This window comes from Bactrocera latifrons, unplaced genomic scaffold, assembly GCF_001853355.1.
Source record: "Bactrocera latifrons isolate USDA-ARS-PBARC rearing strain unplaced genomic scaffold, ASM185335v1 scaffold_12, whole genome shotgun sequence".
Lineage (NCBI taxonomy): Eukaryota > Metazoa > Arthropoda > Insecta > Diptera > Tephritidae > Bactrocera > Bactrocera latifrons.
The window spans coordinates 399333-420784 of NW_017534630.1; the positions used below are offsets into that span (position 1 = coordinate 399333).

At 35.1% G+C, this 21452-nt stretch overlaps 1 protein-coding gene across 1 annotated transcript in view; it reads right to left on the reverse strand.

Annotated features, from left to right (window-relative positions):
• Positions 1–21452, reverse strand: part of LOC108978254 — a 44446-nt gene that overhangs the window by 12336 nt on the left and 10658 nt on the right. Inside the window, exons 2-3 of the mRNA XM_018948413.1 lie at positions 13936–14359; positions 13600–13815 (exon numbers count right to left, since the gene is read on the reverse strand). Coding sequence (XP_018803958.1) covers positions 13600–13815; positions 13936–14359 — 640 coding nt within the window. The remainder of the gene's footprint in view (positions 1–13599; positions 13816–13935; positions 14360–21452) is intronic.

Genomic DNA, 21452 nt, shown 5'->3' on the forward strand with positions numbered 1-21452 from the left:
ACGGATGTTCTTAGGCTACCCAGAGGATACTTGGTCAAAGACCGGAAGTCGTGAGCTGCTTGAGTCATATGTAAAAGAATCGTTTCTGGCCACTCCCACGTGAATGGCGATCAGAAAACTTTCCTCACTTGCGTGAACTTCTACACATGACTCCATCCTCCGCGCCTGGATTGGAGTACGTTATTCTGGGCGACATTTTTCAAAATCTACTAGCCTTATACCCAATGATACAATCAATTTATTGAAGAAATGGTGAGCTCGTTAGCTTCGTGGCCCCCAAAATCGTGCGATTTATTACCGCTGAATTACTTGTATTTTGCGTATTTTGCAGAAAAGCCCGAGATGATTGACTTCTTAGAAATACAGTTGCAAATAATTTTTTTATCCAGCGTCACTCTCTTTTTGCAATTTTTTCTTTTTTCGTTTGAGGATTATTTATTTATTTATTATATATCGTATTGAGTTTGAGACAATCGCTCATTGTCCACTAACTGTCAATACTATTGTAGTCTGATAGAGATAATATCCATCGAACTCAAATAAAATTTCGGAATTTTTATTATTCCTCGAACCAGAAAACTATTAAAATATGAAATTTTTAAAACAATTTCAAAGTTTCGAAAGTTTTTTTTAAGGGAATGAAAGAAATCAGAGCCATTTGTAATGCTATAAATTTGAAATTTGTTTAAAAATTCTTTATTTGAGCTTTCAAGTACGGATATTCACGTTTTTACGCTCTTACGTGCGCTGCCTTCTATATTTCGGGAAACCAAAAACATATTTTTTTAAATTTTTATTGTATTTAACTCATCTTTAAACACTCATTTAGTGGACTGTGGTTTACCAATAATTAATGATAGTTTCCAGAACAACTACTAATTTTTGATGATATTTCTGAAATTCCACGCGGAGTGATCTACGACGTCTTTTGAATTTACTATACCATCGAGGAATTAGGTTCAGCTATATACTCTTGATGAGTTAAGCTTTGTTGAAATTTGTAAAAAATTATAGCGCAAAAATACGAGTTTTTTTTTCTTTTTTTATTTGACCGAGATTAATATTTTAAGTTACTGTACACAAATAGCGCTTATATCTATGTCCAAAGCTTTAAGTTTAATTTCGTGAGTTGTCAGATAGCAATAGAAGGCCTGCCAAGTACCGAAATATAAAAATTTAAATAGAATAGAGAATAAAAAAATGCCTTGCATTATCCCTTCACTTTATAAGAACATCTCAATATATATGAGATATGTAAAAATAAATATTAGTTTATACATATATGTATATGTGCTTATGACCTACGGATATATATATGTGTTCTTAGGTATGTCAACTTCCTCGTAAAATACGAAATATTTACTGCAATATGGCATGTGCCGGAAATCTCTGAGACAGTGCACATTCATATATTATTTATTTAATTTGCTCAAAGCTATTGTTTTACAATTTCTGTACATAGCCATATTTCAACATATTCTCATTTATTTTAAATATTTCCATATTTGCTAAAAATCACTTTTTTGTTGCATTTTGTGCACGCAACCGTAAATATAGTAAGAAATTGTGAAGTTTCTTGGATCTCTGCCAGCTTACTATTGTTGTATTTTGTTAATTGGAATTTTTGTATTGAATTGAATATTAAATGCTTTAAAGAGCAATGCAAGCAATTGAAAATAGCAAAATTAAGTTTCAAAGTTTAAATTTTAATAGGATTAAACAAGAGAGTTTCAAAAATAATTTGATGGCATTTCATTTATTTTAAAGCAATATAATCGATTTTAAATTTTCATTTCATATTTGTGTGACGTTTGTGATAACAATGCACATTTTTATAGGTATTATTAGTTAGAATAAATTTTCAAAGATGAGAGAAGTATTTTTATTAAATAAAATTTAGTCATTTTCACGCTCAGTACACAAAACAGAAAATGAAAAATATGCAGAGAGACAAAATGAATGAGATGCCAATTTCGAATTATGTGACAACAAAAAAATATTCAAAATTTAACTCAGAAGAACCTAGATTGACATGGCACGCTTAGACCAGCGCAGTAGCCGTTATTAAAATGATAACAAAAGAAAGAAATACATAGCAGGTTTAAACTCATGGAAAATAAATGATAAAATAATCAACTTGAAAGTAAAATGATTTATCGGCGAAATAAAGTCAATACAATCATGAATTTCAATCAAAAATTAGTATGTCAAAATGTAAGATTGATTTTTTTTTTTGATTGAAAAAGTACATTTACTATATTATTATGGTAAATTTTCTCACGAAATGCAAAAAAAAAAGTGTTCTTGGTTTCTAAGGTACCGAGGTCAAGAAATCAAATAATAACTTAAATTTTGTATGCCAAAACTACAAAAACAAACTACGCCATATACGAAAAGACTTTTTCGACTACCCAATATATAATATATTCTTAGTATATTGAAGAATTTAGCACGTGTGATTTTTGATACTTTAAATCTTCTCAAAAACCAATCAAATTTGGACTTAAATTTTAAATTTAAAAAGTCCTCGAAATATCAAAATGTCCTCTTATTGTATTTTCTCATGGTAAATTATTGTAAATTACAAGTGTGGCAATTGCAATAATTCATGAGTTTACAGCGGAAAATTTCACTGATTCCCATGCATGGTGGCAACCAATAAAAAGTACAGATTGGTGCATGTGAACATTTTCATTTTCAGCTTAATTAAACCAACGCGGATTGCCGGCAATTACAACGCTTTCACATTTACCAATCAATAACTTTGTGTTGATTACAAAAACTGCACACACATATACAATTTAAGAGATAAATTCATATCAACACCAGCGAGAATGTGTATAACAGTATCTGAGCGCGCAAACTTGATGCGATATGCATCGCTGCACTAAATAATGGAGTTGATTATGCCGCAGTGTAATGACAAATAAATCAAGAATATGTCACGCTTGGGATTCGGCATTAATTTTAAGCGTTCACGTGTGAGAATTCATATTTTCACAGTAATACCGCCTTCTTTTAATATGTAATGTTCAGTTACATATATGTGCATTTGTGTGTAAAAATTTATAAGTACCCTCACTTGAATTAAGCGAAAAACTCAAAAAATTGTGGTTTAACAACCAATATTTATTTGATGTAAATATATTGAACCCATTTAAGTTTTACAGCTGCAAATAATAATTTAAAATTTTTTAAATCGGAGGAATTTTTCGTTTATTTTATGTGGCACATGTAAGGGGTTATATTTTACAAGCATATACAGTCCGTAAGACTTTCAATAAGTAAAAATATAATTGTTTCGTTATTTGTTTTTATAATCGGAGCCATATGTATTATTTTCTTAAACGTATTTAATTCGCAGTGATTGATAATTGATGGTAGTTGAAGGAATTTTAAATGATCTTGCTGTTTTGGAGGCTCAATTACCAAACAAATCCGCTGTTTAATTTTGAATTATAAAGAGCTCATATTGTTTTTTTTTTTCTATTACTCTTAAAAGAGTTTGCCACGAAGATTATCTGTTTGTCTTTCTGTATATAGCGAAGTGACCCAATTAATAGAGATATCAATTTTGCACACGCCCATTTCTTCCCAAGAGGAAGCTGTCATACAAATTGAAAAATCTGAAGCAATGGTTCAATCTCCGAAGACATATTTTAGAGTGCATAAAAACAGCATATCTCTGTCACAGAAACTGAACGATCGAAATAAAAAAATTGCAAAAAAATGACAGGTTACTATAATATACAATTTCTTAGATCGGATAACTACGGCATATAAAAGACATGCAAACTGACCGCTTTAAATCAAATCCTTTAATTATTTTTTTTTTTGTGAAAAGATGTCTTGACGAAATTTGGCTAAAATATGAAACTTTCTCCTAGGAAGTGTTTAAAACCAGGTGTACTCCGATTCAAATTTTAGTAATCGCGCTGAATTGGTGGAAAAGTCCGCGAAATTATTTCTATCGATCTCTACTCGTTTTGTTTCTCATGATTTTTCTCACTTCATTGTCATTATAATTAGTTAACTTAAATTAAACTATAAGGGTTTTTGAGTTTAAGCCTTTCTTTCCATTATTTTGCGCGACGATAGCTGAGGCTTCAGCGTTTACATGAGTAAGTCTTTCCACATTAGTCTTTGCACATTTGCTGATTGATGTGTCAACTGATCGCATTCAAGATCGTGACTCCGAACATACCAAAGCGCATTGATGGCGCATCTTAGAATATTGTTCTGGAATCGCTGTATTTGCAAATGTGGTAAATAAAAATTAGATAAAGGATGGGCCCTAACACACTACCCTGAGAAATATCAGCTTTATTTCCTATATAACAGAGTACATCATGAATTCAATGAAGACCAAAAGTGAAAGAGTTTTTGATGGAAAAAACCCCGATTTTTCTCACCAATCTATCCGCCGTATTCGCCTGATCTATCAGCATGTGAATATTTTCTATTTCCAAGATTGAAAACTCTCACAACTTTAGTGGTTTGACCATTTAAAGGTTCCCTACTTCTTTATAGGAAAACACATGAAATTTAATGGGGTATGTTTATTGTGATTCGAAAGAGATTTTTGTAGATTCTTCTACTTTTACTGGCGTAAGATTATCTCTTCCAAATTTTGGCCGCGGCCAAAAAAAATATGGACTGATGATTCTACCGACTTATAAACTACACCAAACCATTGCTTTTTTCTCGATGAAATGGCAACTCTTGCATCTCTTCATGATTCTCTCCGTCCGTTTGAATCGAAAAAGTCAGATCTTCTTGGAACTTTTCAAGAGCCCATAGAGCGAAGCGACGAATTTTGGGAAGGTCCAGTGGCTCCAGTTCTTGCACAAAATGTATTTTGTATGCTTTCAATTTAATACCTCGTAAAATGAGCCAAGTAGTTTCCATCGACTCTACAATCTCAACCATGTCTGCTATATTTTCTTCTCGGCTGAGAGCGTTCTATTCGGTTGAGTATTAAGCAATAATGCAACCTGGATCTTAAGATGGATGATGGTGTTTCGAATAGTACGTCCAAAAGGCCGATTGTGTTGCTAATAAGTTGAGCGAAATGCGCAAATGTAAACTTTCGTATAAAAGTTGAACGATTTGAAACGTTGTTCAGGCGTCAGAATTTCCATGATGAAATGCTAAGAAATACTGATCCGACTGGCGCTTGATCTATCAAGAAAAGGTTACTAAAAATAGAACTTCTACTTGGATCACCCGCTATACTCGAGTTTAAGTTAAAAGCTAAGCAAAAATATCACTCGATATTTTGCTATTGCTTGCGAAAGGATGACAAAAATTAGAACTAACTTTTCGATATATTCGGCTACTCGGATTAAATCCAAGTTTTGAAGAGTATAACGCTCAAGCGGCTTTGTTGATTATCGATTTAAGTTTTCGATATTGAATCTAATGGCGGACATAGAAGTCACCTAGTTTAATAATTGCCAAATATGTAACATATACTTTAACTTGAGGCTTTGTAAGTGAGTTCTCAGAATAATCTATAACTACATTAAGTTATTCCTAATTAATTTAGTGAAGAAAACAAGAAACTTTTCTAAAACTTAACAATTCTAAATTGTTTTTTTTTTTTCTTTTTTGTTTTTAATATTCTACAAATCTACATGATCTATTAGAATTTTGGTTTTTGATCTTGATAAAACCATTTGATAAAGTCATCCTATAAAAGAGTTAATTAAAGCGCTTGCTAGTTTTTAAAATAAAGTTTATAATACTTAGAAAATAATTCTAGAACCGAAAAAACAAATACTGCTTCCTAGAGTACCAATAATATTGAACAACTGCCACCAAGCACATCAATTACGCGTTAAAAACAGACTTGCGAGACTGAAATGCATAAATTCGAAGTTTTTCACGACAAAATGAGAACTTTAAAGACTCACAATTAAGGGGTGTTCGGTTGCATTATTTTTGGCACTCAAGCAGCAACAGCTTCGACAATAAATATTAATAATCGCATTAATGAAGATTTATGACATTCGCAAAACTAAGTCAAGCCACTACCAAGAGCACAGTGCCATCGCAAAATGCAACAGCTTTGGGGCTACCGCACGGCGCTCGACTGCACCTCACCCAGCAAAGTTTTAGAATATAGTAAATTTTTTATACTTCTGAGCTTTGCAATTTCATGGCTGTCACGACATGGCAGTTGTGTTGCATAAATGCACCCGGTAGTGGGGTTTGAACGATGGCAGCGTGCAACAAAGTTTAGCCACTCGCTAAGCAAGCTGCGTTAAGCAAGTCATCGCTTACGAAAGGCTGTACCACCACCAGCAAACGCACTAACTTGACAACAGTGAGCGACTGCTGGCAGGGAGGTGAGGTGGGTAGTATGCAGCATACGCCACTAATGAACGCTTCAACCAGTAGCTGGAGCTTGCGTAATAGATGTGTGACCAAATCATGTGTCCGCACAACTTTATACCCTTGCTCCCACTCCAGCTGCGGATTTTGCCGACAACGTTTTCCACTTTCCGTTGTGAGTTGTTCATTAAACTGACATCCAACATATATTTCCTTCCAGATATCATCTGACACTGAGTGACTATTCGGTTAGCTAAGCACTGTCTGACGCACGTAGCAACAACTATCTGACATTCGTTGCTTACGACTGCATTGCTTTTAGCCACTGCTGCACATATACAGGGTGCGTAGAGGTAAACTATTTTGTATCGGAAAATAATATAACAAGTAGAATATAAAAAGCGCTCTCCAAAATTGTTGTGACAAAAAGTGAGAGCTTTCATCGTGTTACAATATTTTAGTTCTGAGTTATTTTTATTTTCTTCTCTCAATTCGCTTATCCAAAATAAGTGATGAAGTTATATGCACAGTATTACATCATCTTCAATCACCCTGTATACCATATAAGCTTCCACATTGACATGTGCGTTTCTAAGTCTTTGATGAAGCCCTTAGAAGATTCTTTTGTAATATTTTCAATCAATTTCATGACTTCATATGATGCGAAATTTATCTGCATCACTTTCAATTTACCAGTTCGAGAAGCGAGCGTTTTACATGCTGCCAGTTGGTAAAGAAATTGATATTCGAGTGCTTTAACACTCAGGCAACACGCTGCATCAGCTAAAAGTGTTTTAATTTTTTGGTATTGGATGTATGCGTAGTCGCGTCTTTATGTGAGCTGTGCGAAATTTATATCGAGTCGACGTAATAAAGTTAAGCTTATATTAGGGAGCTATTGGAAGAGTTCAACATTGTTGTTTACTACGCATGTTTTTTTTCTTTTGATATAAAATATTATTTATTATTATTATATATATAAAATATATATATAATATATATATATAATAATAAAGAATTAGAAATGTTCACTTCCGCTATTCCATCCGTTTATTTTCGGGTAACATAACGGAATTTAAAAAATATTTAGGAATGGAAGCCCGTCCGAGTTTTATTAAAGCGATTACTATTTACAAGGACATCTAATTTCAAGACTTCACCATATACTCCTTTTCTATTTTATATTTTCACATATTTGGTTTTTATAGCCGGATTGCATCATACATCGATATTTTTAAATTCTAATTTTTTTTTATTTCTGAACACTAAAATAGTAAGAATGGTGTTTTATGGACAAAAAAAAAATCGACTTCACACTGCCAACCCAGGGCTATTCCTTCACCTTATACGAGCATCGTTAGGCTACTACTAAAACCATCTTGGGCAATGTATTGTAATTGTTTGATTTTTGTGGTTCTGTTCGGTCGTGTCGCCGCTAACATTGGAATTGGCGTAAAAGATCCCAATTTTATCTGAAATTATAAAATCAAACACTATTTCACTCGTGAAGGCTTTTTTATCCCAGAACTGGAAGATGAAGTCATGCGTGGAAGTTCACGCAAGTGAAGAAAGCTCTCTAAGCGCCATTCACTTGGGAGTGGATAAAAACGATTATTTTACACATCGCTCAAGCAGCTCACGACTTCCGGCCTTAGAGCAAGTATTCTCTAGGTAGCCAAGGATCCTTTCGAAGACTAGCTAAAGATATTCTCTCTTGAGAGATTGCCCTCCAGAGCTGTGTGCGGCCAAGTAAAAAACGCCCATAAAGAAAGGGAAACAAAAGCCTCAGATGAGAGCTTTTAACTCGGCTATAATTCTGTAACGGGAGGATAGACTATAATCTTCAAGAAATTCGAACAGCATAAATAAATGCCAAAGAAATTCATTTCGAATGATAATAAACATTCAGCGTTAAATAAGAAGCTTTTGTGATTTTTGTTTAAAAAAGTAGGAAACTTCTTCCTACTCCACTCTGGAGGTTTTTTTTTTTTTTTTTTTTTTTTTTTTTTTTTTTTTTTTTTTTTTTTTTTTTTTTTTTTGTCTAAAGTGAATTTGTATTTCGGTAAAGGTTAATTTTTTTAAAAAGACTTGCAAAATGTGTGAATGATATTAATATAATAACATTTTTTTCAGACAAATTGAGCTCTCAAAGAAGCCCAATAAAATCCCAGATAGAAAAAAATTTAAATTTTTAAACCAATAAAAAAAAAAATGTATTAATAGCTGTCAGTTAATAACAGCAATTGTTAAATATATGCATATATTTCTACAAGAGAAGATTTGTATCATCAAAAAGGTTTGAATTTTCAGCTTCTTGTTAATACTTTACACTATTATACCAAATTTTAATGCAGACAAAGTTCAACGTCTACAAGCACACAATTTTTTCAACACTCGAGATCAATCATTAACGCATGCGCTACTAAAACGTGTAAAGCCTCATCTTCCACTTTTAAATGTGACTGTGATTCTTAAATTTTAAATGCGTCCACAGCTGAATTAAATTGCTTTATGTATATGTATGTGGGTGTTTTTGCAAATGCTAAAGTAATTTAGTATAGTGTGTGCATTTAAAGTTTTATAGCAATATGTTGCATGAAAATAATTGTATTTATGTGTGTGTTTCCGACGAAAAGTGCGCAATGCACTCAGCCATTTCGCCCTTAGTGAATAAGTGCTTTATTTGTGTTAATTCAATTTTTGTGCCGCAAATGGACAGCGAAGGCAAAAACTTTGAAGCTCCTATTGCTAACAGATGATATTTTTTATGAGCTCACATAAAAATATAATACAAACACATGTATACATATTTATATATATATACACATGAGTAGAATTTATGCACGCTCTCGCTATGGCACTCAGCGCGGCAATTTCGTTTTATTCTGTGTCGATTCTGTGTCTGCCACTTTTCACAGAGCTGCCTTGCTGTTTTAGTTGCTGTTGCATTTCAGCAGAGTTAATATTTATATAAATGTGCGATTGTGTATGTGTGTGTGTCTGTGTGTGGGTGTGTGCGCATTTGAAATTCCCTTTTAACTGAATTTTTGTGTTCTGTGTAATTTTCTGTAAACGCCCATGCCAACCAGTTGCCGGGCATCCTCTCGCGCTCACTAACTCACAGTCAGTGGACTGCACTTTTAGCGTAACGGTTAACAAACACATGTATGTTTATGAACGTATGTGCCACATGAGTCTATGAGTGTATGCTTTTTTTTCTATCTCTCCCAGCGCTGTTGTCCAGTTAAGTCAGCAATTTTCGTTTCATTTTTAATGATGCATGCAACAGACACTTTGAGCATACATCAGCGCACATACACACATATATGTAAGTTCCCATACACTCTACAAATGCAGCTCTTTCGCAAAGTGCAATTTATAGCAAACAAGCCGGCGCCAATGTGTGCTGCACTACACTCACAACAACACTCTCGCTCCCACATATATTCGCTGCCCCCCTACGCCAATGATTGTGGCCGCTTTAAATGTTGTTGGTCAGTGAGTTTCAAACGTGTTGCTCACTCGCATCTTCTCCCCTTAGCTCCCCTTAGCAGCTTGACGCTTCAATTTGTATTTGTGTTTACGCTTGTATATTCATTTAAGCTTTTAGCTTGACTTGCAGCAGCTTTTACAATCAACTTGGCAGAAAATATTTTTAATTATAAACTGAAATATTAAAGCATGAAATTTCGACAGCGCAGATTGTGAATGGATCGCCTGTTGTTGCTCCAAAATAATTACGTCGGATTGAACGGTGCAGACATGGAGGGAGGTGGAACCTGTGCGTTATCTGTGCTAAAGTAGTGGCAAAACTTAAATTAAACGCAGAATACTAATGAACTGCTGTTTTATTTAGCTGGAGATGTGGAGTAGTGATAACAAATCCGTGAAGAAGTTAGTGAAGATTTTAATTTTTAGAAGGAACGAACTTAAAATTAATTTAGAAAAAAATTTGCTGCTACTACAAATAATTCCTATAAAGCGTGTTAGATAAAAGTTATTTACTAATATGTTTTTAGATGATCAGTTCTTATAATCGAACCACGGATACAAAAATAGTTTACCAGCATTGCTGGCTTTGTCGTTGCCACAATTCTTAACTCTAGCGTAGTCAACAATTCCTAGAAGGCATTGAACGCAGGTCAAATACACTTGTCCATAATTTGAATTCACGGTCACGGGAATGTTGACGCTAACGAAACACCTGACAAATTGGCCAAGATAGGAGTTTTTTTAAATGAATCTGAAGCGGAGTTAATATCACCACGCAGGAAATGATCAAAAGAGAGTTTTATACTCACTTGGGAAAAAAACTCAGATTAGATGGAAATCATAGGCCAACTGCAAGATAATAAAGTAGAAAAGGCTCAAGTCTGATAAGACTTGAATAACCACTCCTTAGATAGGTCACGGAATAGTATTTATAGACTTGCAGCTATTTAAAGGACAACGGTCTTTTAAAAAAAAATTTAGCAAAAATGGATCGATCCTATAACAATATTTGCCACAGCTGCAAGCTAGCAAGGAATACGAAACTCGTTTTCAACTTTCTCTCTAAGTGCTCAACTCTAGCACAAAACAGACACAGAATACTTGGAACCCATCAGGCCAAACGTTGAATGGCTGTCCATAAAAAGCATAACGGCTGTTAGTTACATAGTTTCATTGAGAAAACCGAATGGTTCGAGCACGACGAAACGAGATAGAAAGGTTCTGGCGAATCCAGCGCTAATTGAACCCCAGTGGCAGTGTTCAAAATTAAAAAAAGGAAAAAACTTCATCTGGAAACGATTTATTCCAATATTAATATAAAGCGCGAGTAGTTCCAAAAAGATTTACAGTTCATAATATTTTTTAAAAAGAGTTGCCAGCTGTTTTAAAATTTAAGTAAATTTCTTTAAAGAAATTAGCTATTGCAATATGAGTATAAAGCTGAATTTATTTAGAAATAATAGTAGTTGATAATATTTCCAGAAAAGGGTTGCCAGCTGTTCAAAAATTAACAAATTATACATCAAAAAAATGTTTCAGTTCATATTATTTTTTAAAGAGCGTTGCCACCTGTTTTGAATTTCTTAAAATGAGTCAGATAAGCTGATATTTACTATGCAGATGTCGGCTTGTAGTTGATAACATTTTCGGAAAAGGTTGCCACTTGTTTAAATATGTTAATTTCAATGAAATTATTGACGAAACGTTCTATTCTAACATAGGAATACAACTAAATTAATTTGGTAAAAGTTATAGTTGATAATATTTTCAGAAAAGGGTTGCCACCTGATTAAACATTTAATTTCATTAAAATATTAATGTACGGCTTTTTAAAGGTCTCTTTTTTTGTTAATAGAAAAAAGACACAATGTCTGGCAATATTACTTTATGGGCAGGAAAATATTGCTTTATGCCCACCTAAAAACTTCTTCTATTGAAATACGAATATTGTAACTCAATGCGACGAACCCATATATTATTTCATACATTGTGACAAAATTTTCGGGACATTGTAATTTAAATTCCCCGCGTAAATGATATTTAATGTGAGCACGATTTGTCAACCAGCTTGTTGTACAAAGCCTTCAAAGATAGTCAAGACATCGTTCAAGATATGTCTGGTTTGGAACGACCTTCGACCTCTTCAACTGATGTGTGATAAAGTGGTGAATATGGTGCTTGAAAATCGTCAGGCAAGTATTAGAGAGATGACAAAAGTGTTCGACATCTCTCGCGAGTGCGTTCGAATGATTTTGGTGGATATTTGCGTATGAAATAAGTTTTTGTTTGATTCCACCCGATAAAGCTGAGTTTTTTTTTTCAAAAATAGTACCATAAAACAGGTCTTTGGACTTGCTGGATGCAAATTCCGATTCCTCATTAAGTTTGACATGCAAACAAGTCTAAAATCATCGGAAAAGAGGAAAAAAGCGAGCCAAAAAAAAACACGCCAAAGCCGCTTAGAAATCAAGTTGATGTTGTTCCGATATTCGTAGTTTGGTGTATCATGAATTTGTTCCAGAAGATCAGACCTTCAATGAGGAGTTCTATTGCGGCGTTTATGTGAGAACATCTGTCAAAAACGGCCGGGATTGTGGAAAAATAGTTCATGGATTTTACACGATAATAATACACCATCGCATTGTAATCGAGTTTAAAGCCAAAAACGCAGTAACTACCATCGATCAATCACCATATTAACCAGACTTGGCTCCGTGTGATATTTTCTAGTTCCTTAGACTGAAATTGTTGTTCTGTGTAACCCGTTTTCAGTCGATCGAAAAGATAAAACAATACTCGCTGAAGGCAATCCCAAAAAGTTTTCATGAAACGTTCCCGTTAGTTTTATATAACAATGGAAATGAGAAACAGTTATAAAATCAATCAATCTCACTCAAATACACATAAATATTTAGAAAAAATACAAATAGTGAGAATTTTCCAAATATACTCAGCATCACACTATAATTTTGATTGAACCCAGCTAATTCAATGTCTAATTCTGCTCATTATTTTTCTTTTAATTTATTTGTATTTTCCGCTTTTACTAACTTTATGCTGCCTGCCCTATTTTTATACATAATACGAAATTAATGAACTCATTTAACACTTTTTCCCTCCATAAACTTCGCCTCATTTATCCAAAAGGTAACTAAAGTGACAAATGCCCAATCAATAGTTCTCTATATAGAAATATAAATGCAATAGAACTGGTTGGCAAGAAAGAAAAAGTTTTTGCACAATTTTCCACAGAGCGACTCCGTCTATAAATGACACAGAAATCAGAAACAATTAGAAAGTTATTTCGCAATTAGCAGAAACTTTTTTAGCTGCTCGAAATACCCAAAAGAAATCAATAAGGGAGAAAAGGTATAGTTTTAATATTCGAATATCAAAAGTTTGGTGAGAAATAACGAACAGTGTAAATAAACTTAGATGAGGAGAGTAAAGAAAATATATATGAAAGACGCAGCAAGAAGAGACTAGCAAAAATGTGGCAACATAGGTGAGAAGTTGGTATAGCTATAATTGATTAAACGAGTTTGAGTGTTGACAATAGTGAACTGTCAAACTATTGGCTATTACTTTGTTAAAACTTTCAACGATTACTTATGCATAAATGAGATTTGACCAGTAAAAGATAAAGAGAAAACATTATTTTGAAATTCCCTTATAATTTCTCTTTGGCAACCAAGAAATCTGCACACAGTTTGCTTTGCTTCAAAAAAATGGAAATTCATAGCTTCTTCTTCTTAAGACTAATATTCTTACCTCTGGCGACACGAAGTAACTGGGGCTCTTTTCGATCGTAATTTGTCCACGAAACGAGTGTGGCATTTTCTTGCGATACCACTCCAAGCCCTTCATGTAGTTCTCATCACGATCGAAGAAGTGAACTTCGCCACCGGCTTTTTGTATGCGAGGATGAAGATACAGCATTTCAAGAAGAGCGCGTGTGCCACACTTGCGAACGCCGATAATGAGAGCCTGATAAAAAGATTATTGCAAAAATCAAACAAAAATTAAAATAAAGAAAAAAATTTAACAAAAATCAGAATTTGAAATAAAAAATGTTTAGTAACTGAAAAATTTAACTTATTAATTTACCTGCGGCAATCTTCGGCTCGTTTTCGGAAAGTGCACACGATTCGAAGGAAACACCATTGGATGACTAATCTGATTCGAGGAGGGTACAGCGGCCAATGCTGCTGCTGCAGCCACAGCCGCCGCGGCAGGTTTGATGAATTCTGGCAAATGATTGTTGTTGATGTTATTAGCGCTGGCGCTACCGCCTCCACTACTGCCCGCACTGCTCAGCAAACGCAGCCGATGCCGTTCGGTGAGTACTTGTGCCGCTTGTATATTATATACGGCGCTATCGTAGAGTACATGAAAGGTGAGGAATAGTGATATTAACATAACTGTTAGAAAGACTACAGCTAATTTCGGACGGGAGACACCAACAACCAGTATGCAGTCGGTGTGCGAGGCGTCAGGCCCCACTGGCCGCATTGCAGATTTTGGTAACCATCTGAAAGGAGAGTAAATGAGTGTGGAAATTAGTTAAGATAACAAGGAACAATATGTTTATTGTCGAGGCAGGAACCGTTAGATACCTTTAGAGTAATGAAGGAGTGCACAATAATTAAATGCAGAATAAGTTAATATTTTTGATCTCAAGTGGCTAGTCTCAAAGCTGCTAAATTGAGAATAATTACTTTGTCTTTGTCTTTAACTTTAACTTAAACAACACTTTGGACCTCAAAGCTTTAAATTTCTTAAGCCATTTTATATACTATATTTTTCCCATAATTTTGCTATTCTCCTTCATTAACATTTTAATTAATTGAAAACGGCATATGTTCAGAAGTACACATGAATATGATGCGCTTGCATTATGTTAATGACTTATTAATCTATGCTCCTCAATGCTATCGAGCTGTCATTAATTCCATTAAGAACCAAAAGTTACTATTATCATTCATAATGACAGCAGATGAAGTAATTTGGTGTATTCTCATTTGTATGAATTAGAACAATATTGATGTGGTAATTAGGGTGGGTAATTTCATTTTTTTATGAAAGTTTAAAAATACAAAATTTTTTCAGTTACTCGTGATCTTCAAAGGCATTGAAAGGGAAGAACCTGCACCACTGCAGTCATATCGGTGAGTGGAGTTTTTATACATAAGTGGTATATTGCTAAAAAATTTTAGTCGTTTTTTGCATGCTACGTAGACACTGTAGGTTAATAAACTTGGAATAAATTTTTTGTAATCTCATTTTCTTCAAACAATTCGACCTGCACTAATACGCTGCAAGTATACATGTTATTAGGTATATGTATATTCAATATCTGTGCGTGTGTTCAGTTGTCCACATTGACTTTCAAACAGGTAAAAGTTTCGCAGTTAAACTCAAATCCATTTGGTTAATTAATTGGCTTTATATGTGTGCTTGTTGATTGACATAATTGAAGACAGTCGGGATTTAAATGAAATACGTGATTTGAAAGTGAACACACAGAAGAACGAATATATATAATATAATAACAACACTGCCACAAGATATTTCCATTTCGGTTTGAAACTGATTTGACATAATAATGTCAAGGTGATAGAAGATCGATGGCAGAAGGAAAGAGTATATGTATATGAGCATAAAGGCACACTCGTTCAGCACGCTAAGTAGATAAGTAGTAAACAAAGCGGAAGTTTACTTAATTACGTTTATTAATTACGCATTTCAGTTATTATTCTAAAATTTTTCTAATGTTCGAACGTAGAGATTTTATGAAGTATGACTTTAGGGCTAATGACTGTTTTTTGAAAGTATTATATCAATATGAGGTAAATGTAAAAAAAAAAAAAATATTTAAAACCAATTTGTTTTATATTCGAATTACTATAGCCAAATTGAAATTCATCAGAGCAGTTTAAAAGTTATAGGATATCTCATCCATCCATCACTATTTTTTCCACCTTTAAAGAGTTTGAATTTTTAGAGCTTTTTTCGATGTCCAATATTTGTGAAGGAATATGATTTTATATCATACCTAAGGAATAATTCCGCTTTTTATTGTATCTTAGTACCAATTACGAAGGTTTCTTTTTTTTTCGTTGTCAGGGCATATACGTAACATCTGTGTCGAATATTTTCTAGTATTTATAATTAAATCATTATTACCAAGTATTTCATATGATTACATTAGATTAGGTTAGTCTGGTAGGCAAATAAGCGCAAAACACCTTTTGTATTTTATGATAACAGAAGGAGTGAGTAGTGCAAGAGTTACAGCCATATTTAGGATGCTTTTTCAGCAGTAGCCTCACAAACCTATTGCATATTCCAGTGTCTCTTACCGTGTGGTAACTGTCAATGCCAAACAAGTGCAAAAGCGGTACTTCGTTATTTCTCTGAAGCTCTGATTTTGACATTTTCTACTTTCTTATAGGTCTGTCAGTTCCATTCTGCGTTTAATCTACCACTTTACAGTTTTGCACCCCAGTTTTTTGCTTCATCCCTTTTAAATTTATTTCGATTTCAGCAAAACACTTGCAAATCATTGGTGCATGCTTCGTCTGGCGCACATCCGGGAACTGGTACGATAATAAAGAAGCCTGTAGCATTTGGACGATAATACACAAGCCAATGATGTGGCTGTTTGGTCAGCTCTATGGACAAGGTGACTAGTTCGTCCATTTTTACAAAAACTAAGCCATAATGAAAAATAGTTAATTACTTTTTAGTGCCTAAATTGGTGGACGTTTATGTAGATGACCTTTGGATCCAACAAGACGGTGCTACATGCCATACAGTCAAAGAAACAATAAATTTATTTACGGAAATTTTTGACGAACGCACTATCTCACGTCGTGGGCTTGTGGCGTGGCCTCTAAGATCGTGCCATTTAACGGCTCTTGACTACTTTTTGTCGGTTTATATCAAATCGCTTGAGTACACAGGTAAGCCCGAGATGATAGAAGAACTAAGCTCGCGAAAAGGAAAAACCCTTATCTTTAAGAAAAGGTAAATATAGAAAGATTATAACTCGAGCTTTAGGTCTATTGTGTCCACTGCTAATCCACAATCCCTATATGGAAACATGGATAAAAAGGCCTGTATCCTACGCCTTCAAACTGCTATGCAGTCAATTAGCTGGTGTTCTGGATTTCAAGCTACCTGTCGCAGAACCAGTAATTTGTACAAGAAGCTAGGCCCATTTTATACAAGTTATTCTTCAGCTTACAGGGCCCAGTGTAGAATGCGATAAATAGCCTGAGTTTGTCTCTAGGGAGGTTGATTGCATATTTAAACCTGCTGACATTGTAACTGCCCATTACCAACTTGGCATGGCGTATGCCTTAGAGTTGCAGCCAATACCCCTCCCTGCCAACTCTTTTTTTCTTGGAGAGCAGCTCCTTTATGGTATGAGAACCTACTGCGATGAATGATTCAGGTATTACGGATACCATGACCGAAGCGGTTAAGCTTATCAGCCAGTTCTTTTCGGCTATATCTTAGTAAACGGGAACTCATATGAGGTGCACTTCATTATATTTCGCTAGACTATTCAGCCGTTCTCTACACTTTTGCCTCATAGGCAGAGATTGGTTTAAGAGACTAAGTATGGTTATACGTTCGTTGCAATAGTTGCACCGACTTATGGCAAATATAGATAGACTTCCCATAGGCATGAGTTGAATCGTTCTATTCAGCCTTATTGCTAAAGGTAACCTTGAACTTTTTGGTGAGTTTACCCTTTTAGTAATACTGTGTCTTGCAAGAAGAGTCAATGATATTACATCACTTAATCCGCTGGGATGAGATTAACTCACCTCTGTCACACTTTTCTGCTGAAATTTGGATCAGTGTGTATTTGGCTACCTGCCCGATAACTAGGTGAAGTGGTGTGAGATCAAGCATGACTTCAAGTGCTGCCGTCGGACAAGAGCGCATTGCACCCGCTGCAGATGCAGCCGAATCGTTGCAGCTTCAATACCGAAGTCTGCGATGCTTGGAAGCCCAGGCCACTACAACATATGTGATTATCGGGGCGCGATAATGGTGTACGACCACTTGAAAATCCCTGACTTGCAACCCCAAGAATTACCAAGGGTTAGGTTACTGAGGCCGGGCAGGGACCTACGTCTCTTAAACGGGACGATGGTTGTCTTAGAAGAGTTTATGTTAATCATAACAGTGGGGATAGCACTCCATCCTGTTGGCAGGCTGTTGCAGTGCCCAGACGAATCCTGGTATCCCCTGCTGTAGTTTACCCTTAATAAATAAAAATTGGGAACAAAATTTATAAATTAAACTTCTACTTTAAATGTTCCACTTATTTAAAAATGCAATATTTTCTTTTTAATTTAAAGCTAACACACAAGAAATATTATATTATTTCAACCCCAACCCCCCCCAATTTCTAATGGTTTAAAATTACTCTGTAAAGAAATGCCTCCGCCCAAGTTGGAGAATCCACTTGAACACACGTGTGAAATGTGCCTTAATCATAATTACATAATTCTCGAGGCACACACATATACACACATACGGTGGAAACCTGTAATTATGCTAGTGTATGTGTTGCTTAAATGTAGCAACGTTAATGACTAAAATGTGTTTAATGTCTAGCATGTATGTATGTGTGTAGAGCTGAGCATTCCATAAAGAAGTGCACGCTGTGATATAACTATCTAGCATACAAACACACACACAGACATAACGTTGTCTGACGTCGAAGAGTAAAAGTCACTTACAACGACACGGCAACTAGCAATTAGACAAGCGGCGCGTAGTTGAGGCTTTCAACAAACAACTTCAAAATATTTACTACACAGGTGGCGAGGAGAGTGTGACAAGTCTGTGAGTATGACTGTGGCAAGTCTAACAGTGGGTGGGTGCCTTAATATACATGTGTGTGTGTGTGTGTGTGGCGGTATAGTGCAAGTGCTAGAGAACAACTTGAGGGCGACATAAACTTACAGTGCTTGCATATACATACAAGTATATAAGCACTTTTCGTTATATGTATAAGTATGTGTGTATGTATGTATGTCTTCATGGGAATGCGTAGAAAAATTGCGGCTAAACCAACGTCAAGGCAATGCCGAAGCAGCAAGTAAGTTCTACAACTGAAGTCGTTCGCGCCTGTAGAACCTGACGGCAAAGACACATGTGCCACATATACTTATATGACACTTATGCAATGCAGGCATCGAGCACTTATCCACACACTGGCACAGCTATAAGCGTACACTCAGCATTCCTGCATTGCAATTTCGCTTTTCTTTTCACCCCCACCCATTTTGTGGTCACAAGGAGTTTAAAGGAGCGCACAGCAACAACAACAGCAAGCACAATGCAAGAATGCCTGTTTGAAAATGAGTATGCGAATGAAAATGGCAATAACAAAAACAAACACGCTAGAAGCTAGCAAATTTATTGTTGTTTTTATTATGGCAAGCACGGGACTTGCAAGGAGCTGTTTGTTGCAAAAAAAAACTCAGGAAAATGAAAGGTGGTAGGAAATAAGGGAGCCATATTAAATAAAAGCGTAAAAGCATAAAAGAAAGTGCTGGCGCCATTATTTGCCAGCACGTGCTTATGCGAGCGAGTAAGCATATATATGTGTATGTCCGTGTGTCTTAAGCATAATTATGCAAGTGCGTATGTATGTATGTGCAAAAGAGTGGAGCTACGTGTCGGCTATGTAAAGGGGTTAATATACATTTTGCCTTGCAGCGAGGACAATAACAATGCGCTGGCTCTTAGCAAGCAGCAGAGCAGCAATGGGAACACTGCTGCCGGCGAATCTCGACGACACCTTAGGCAGAGACATCAGAAGCTGCTCGATATGCGACAACAACAGCACATAAGTGACACTCAGCGTATGTGTGTGTATGTGTTTGTAGCAGTGACGCCGGCAACGTCATTGCACTGTAATGGAGTCACCCAAATTGGTTGAGTCGAGCTAGCTACACACAACGACATATATACATATATGTATATGCTGGCATAAATTTATTAGTATATATAAATATATATATAAGGCGTATATATAATACATACAAGCATTTCACACCTGCTGACATAGAGAAATTGTGTCTGCTTAGCACCAACAAACCGTCATCTAAGCGCTGAGGACCCTACCACCGCTGCACCGTCACCACAGCCTGTGTGTAAATTTTCTGGTGTTAATGGCTTTACTTTGTGCGCGCTTAGCTCCCTATTGAGGCTAAGGATGCAACATTTATTAAGGAATTAATTAAACATTTAAAGCATGTTGCAGGAAGCCATCGGTAGCTGCTACCGAGGAGAGGTGCGTCCTGGTTGCAAGCGGCGCACAGTCACAGCACCAGCGCTAATGGCAGGCGGGTCAGCCACACGTAGTCAACTTAAATTCTTAAAAAACAAACCATAACAACTACAATAACAAATGCGCATGCCAATCACTTTCACTTGCATTATTGCCGGCAATTTCGTGTATTCCCATTGTTTTTTTTTTTTCATTATTCACTTTCTACCTTTTAATTTCACCGTGTTTTCATGTCCCACCCTTTATTTGTCGTTTTCTCACTTGTGAGGGTGCAAGAATATGCGTTGCATGTCAGCTGTAACACATTGACCCAAAAAGTAATTTGTGTAGCAGTTTGATATTGAGAGTGTGCGGTTTCTTAAAGGAGAACATTTTAATTTCTTTAATGCTTTTGATGATTGCATTGCAATTTAGTAAAGTAAAATACTCACAAAATATTGAATAGAAAAAAAATTGCTCTTATTAAAAAGATCGGATTTAGGTTAGGTTTTTGTATGCATCAAAAATTAACTAAATTTTTCATTAAACTTCAAGATAATATATATGTTATATAAGCAAAGTTCAAAAGAAGTTGAGTTTTGTCAAAAATTTGGGTATTTTAATTGAAGAACAATTTAAAATACAAGAAGGAAATATTTTATAATGATCTGATCGTATGTCTAGGGTGTGACAAGAGATAACCCAAACAAATTTGATAAATATAGTTTTGTGAAAAATGCTCCGATAGATAAAGCGATGATATTCCAGTTTCTGCCAGAAAAGATTTGTGTAAGGCATCTGCAATTTTTTTTTATTCATATTTTTGAATCAGTGAAGTAACCTATATAATTGTTCATAGCTTTCGGGGTAACTTAAAATGCAAAGAGAAGTAGTTTCAAACAAATAAAAATAACACTGGCACTGGCATTCGGCACAAAGTTTGTTAGAAAAACGAATGTCATTATAAGTATTATATGGCAGTTAGAGTATAAACGACTCGATTATATCTACTAACTATTGTATTATCATTTCAGATACTAAAAAATGTTCCCAGGGTTTCATTAAGGCACTTCACATTAGATTAGATTAGGTAGATATTTGGTACTGAGGTATTGCACTGCGACCTAGGGTATATTGTGCCGGATGTTCGAAAATGATGACGATGATAATATTTATATGGTTATGATTCACCCCATTTTTGATACACAGAGCGACTATTCCAGGAAAGGATTCATTCTGAATTTCAATTATACATCAATTACCTTTACCAATATTTTTGGTAAAAATTTGGATTTTGGGAAATTGTCGGTCTTAATTTGGCATA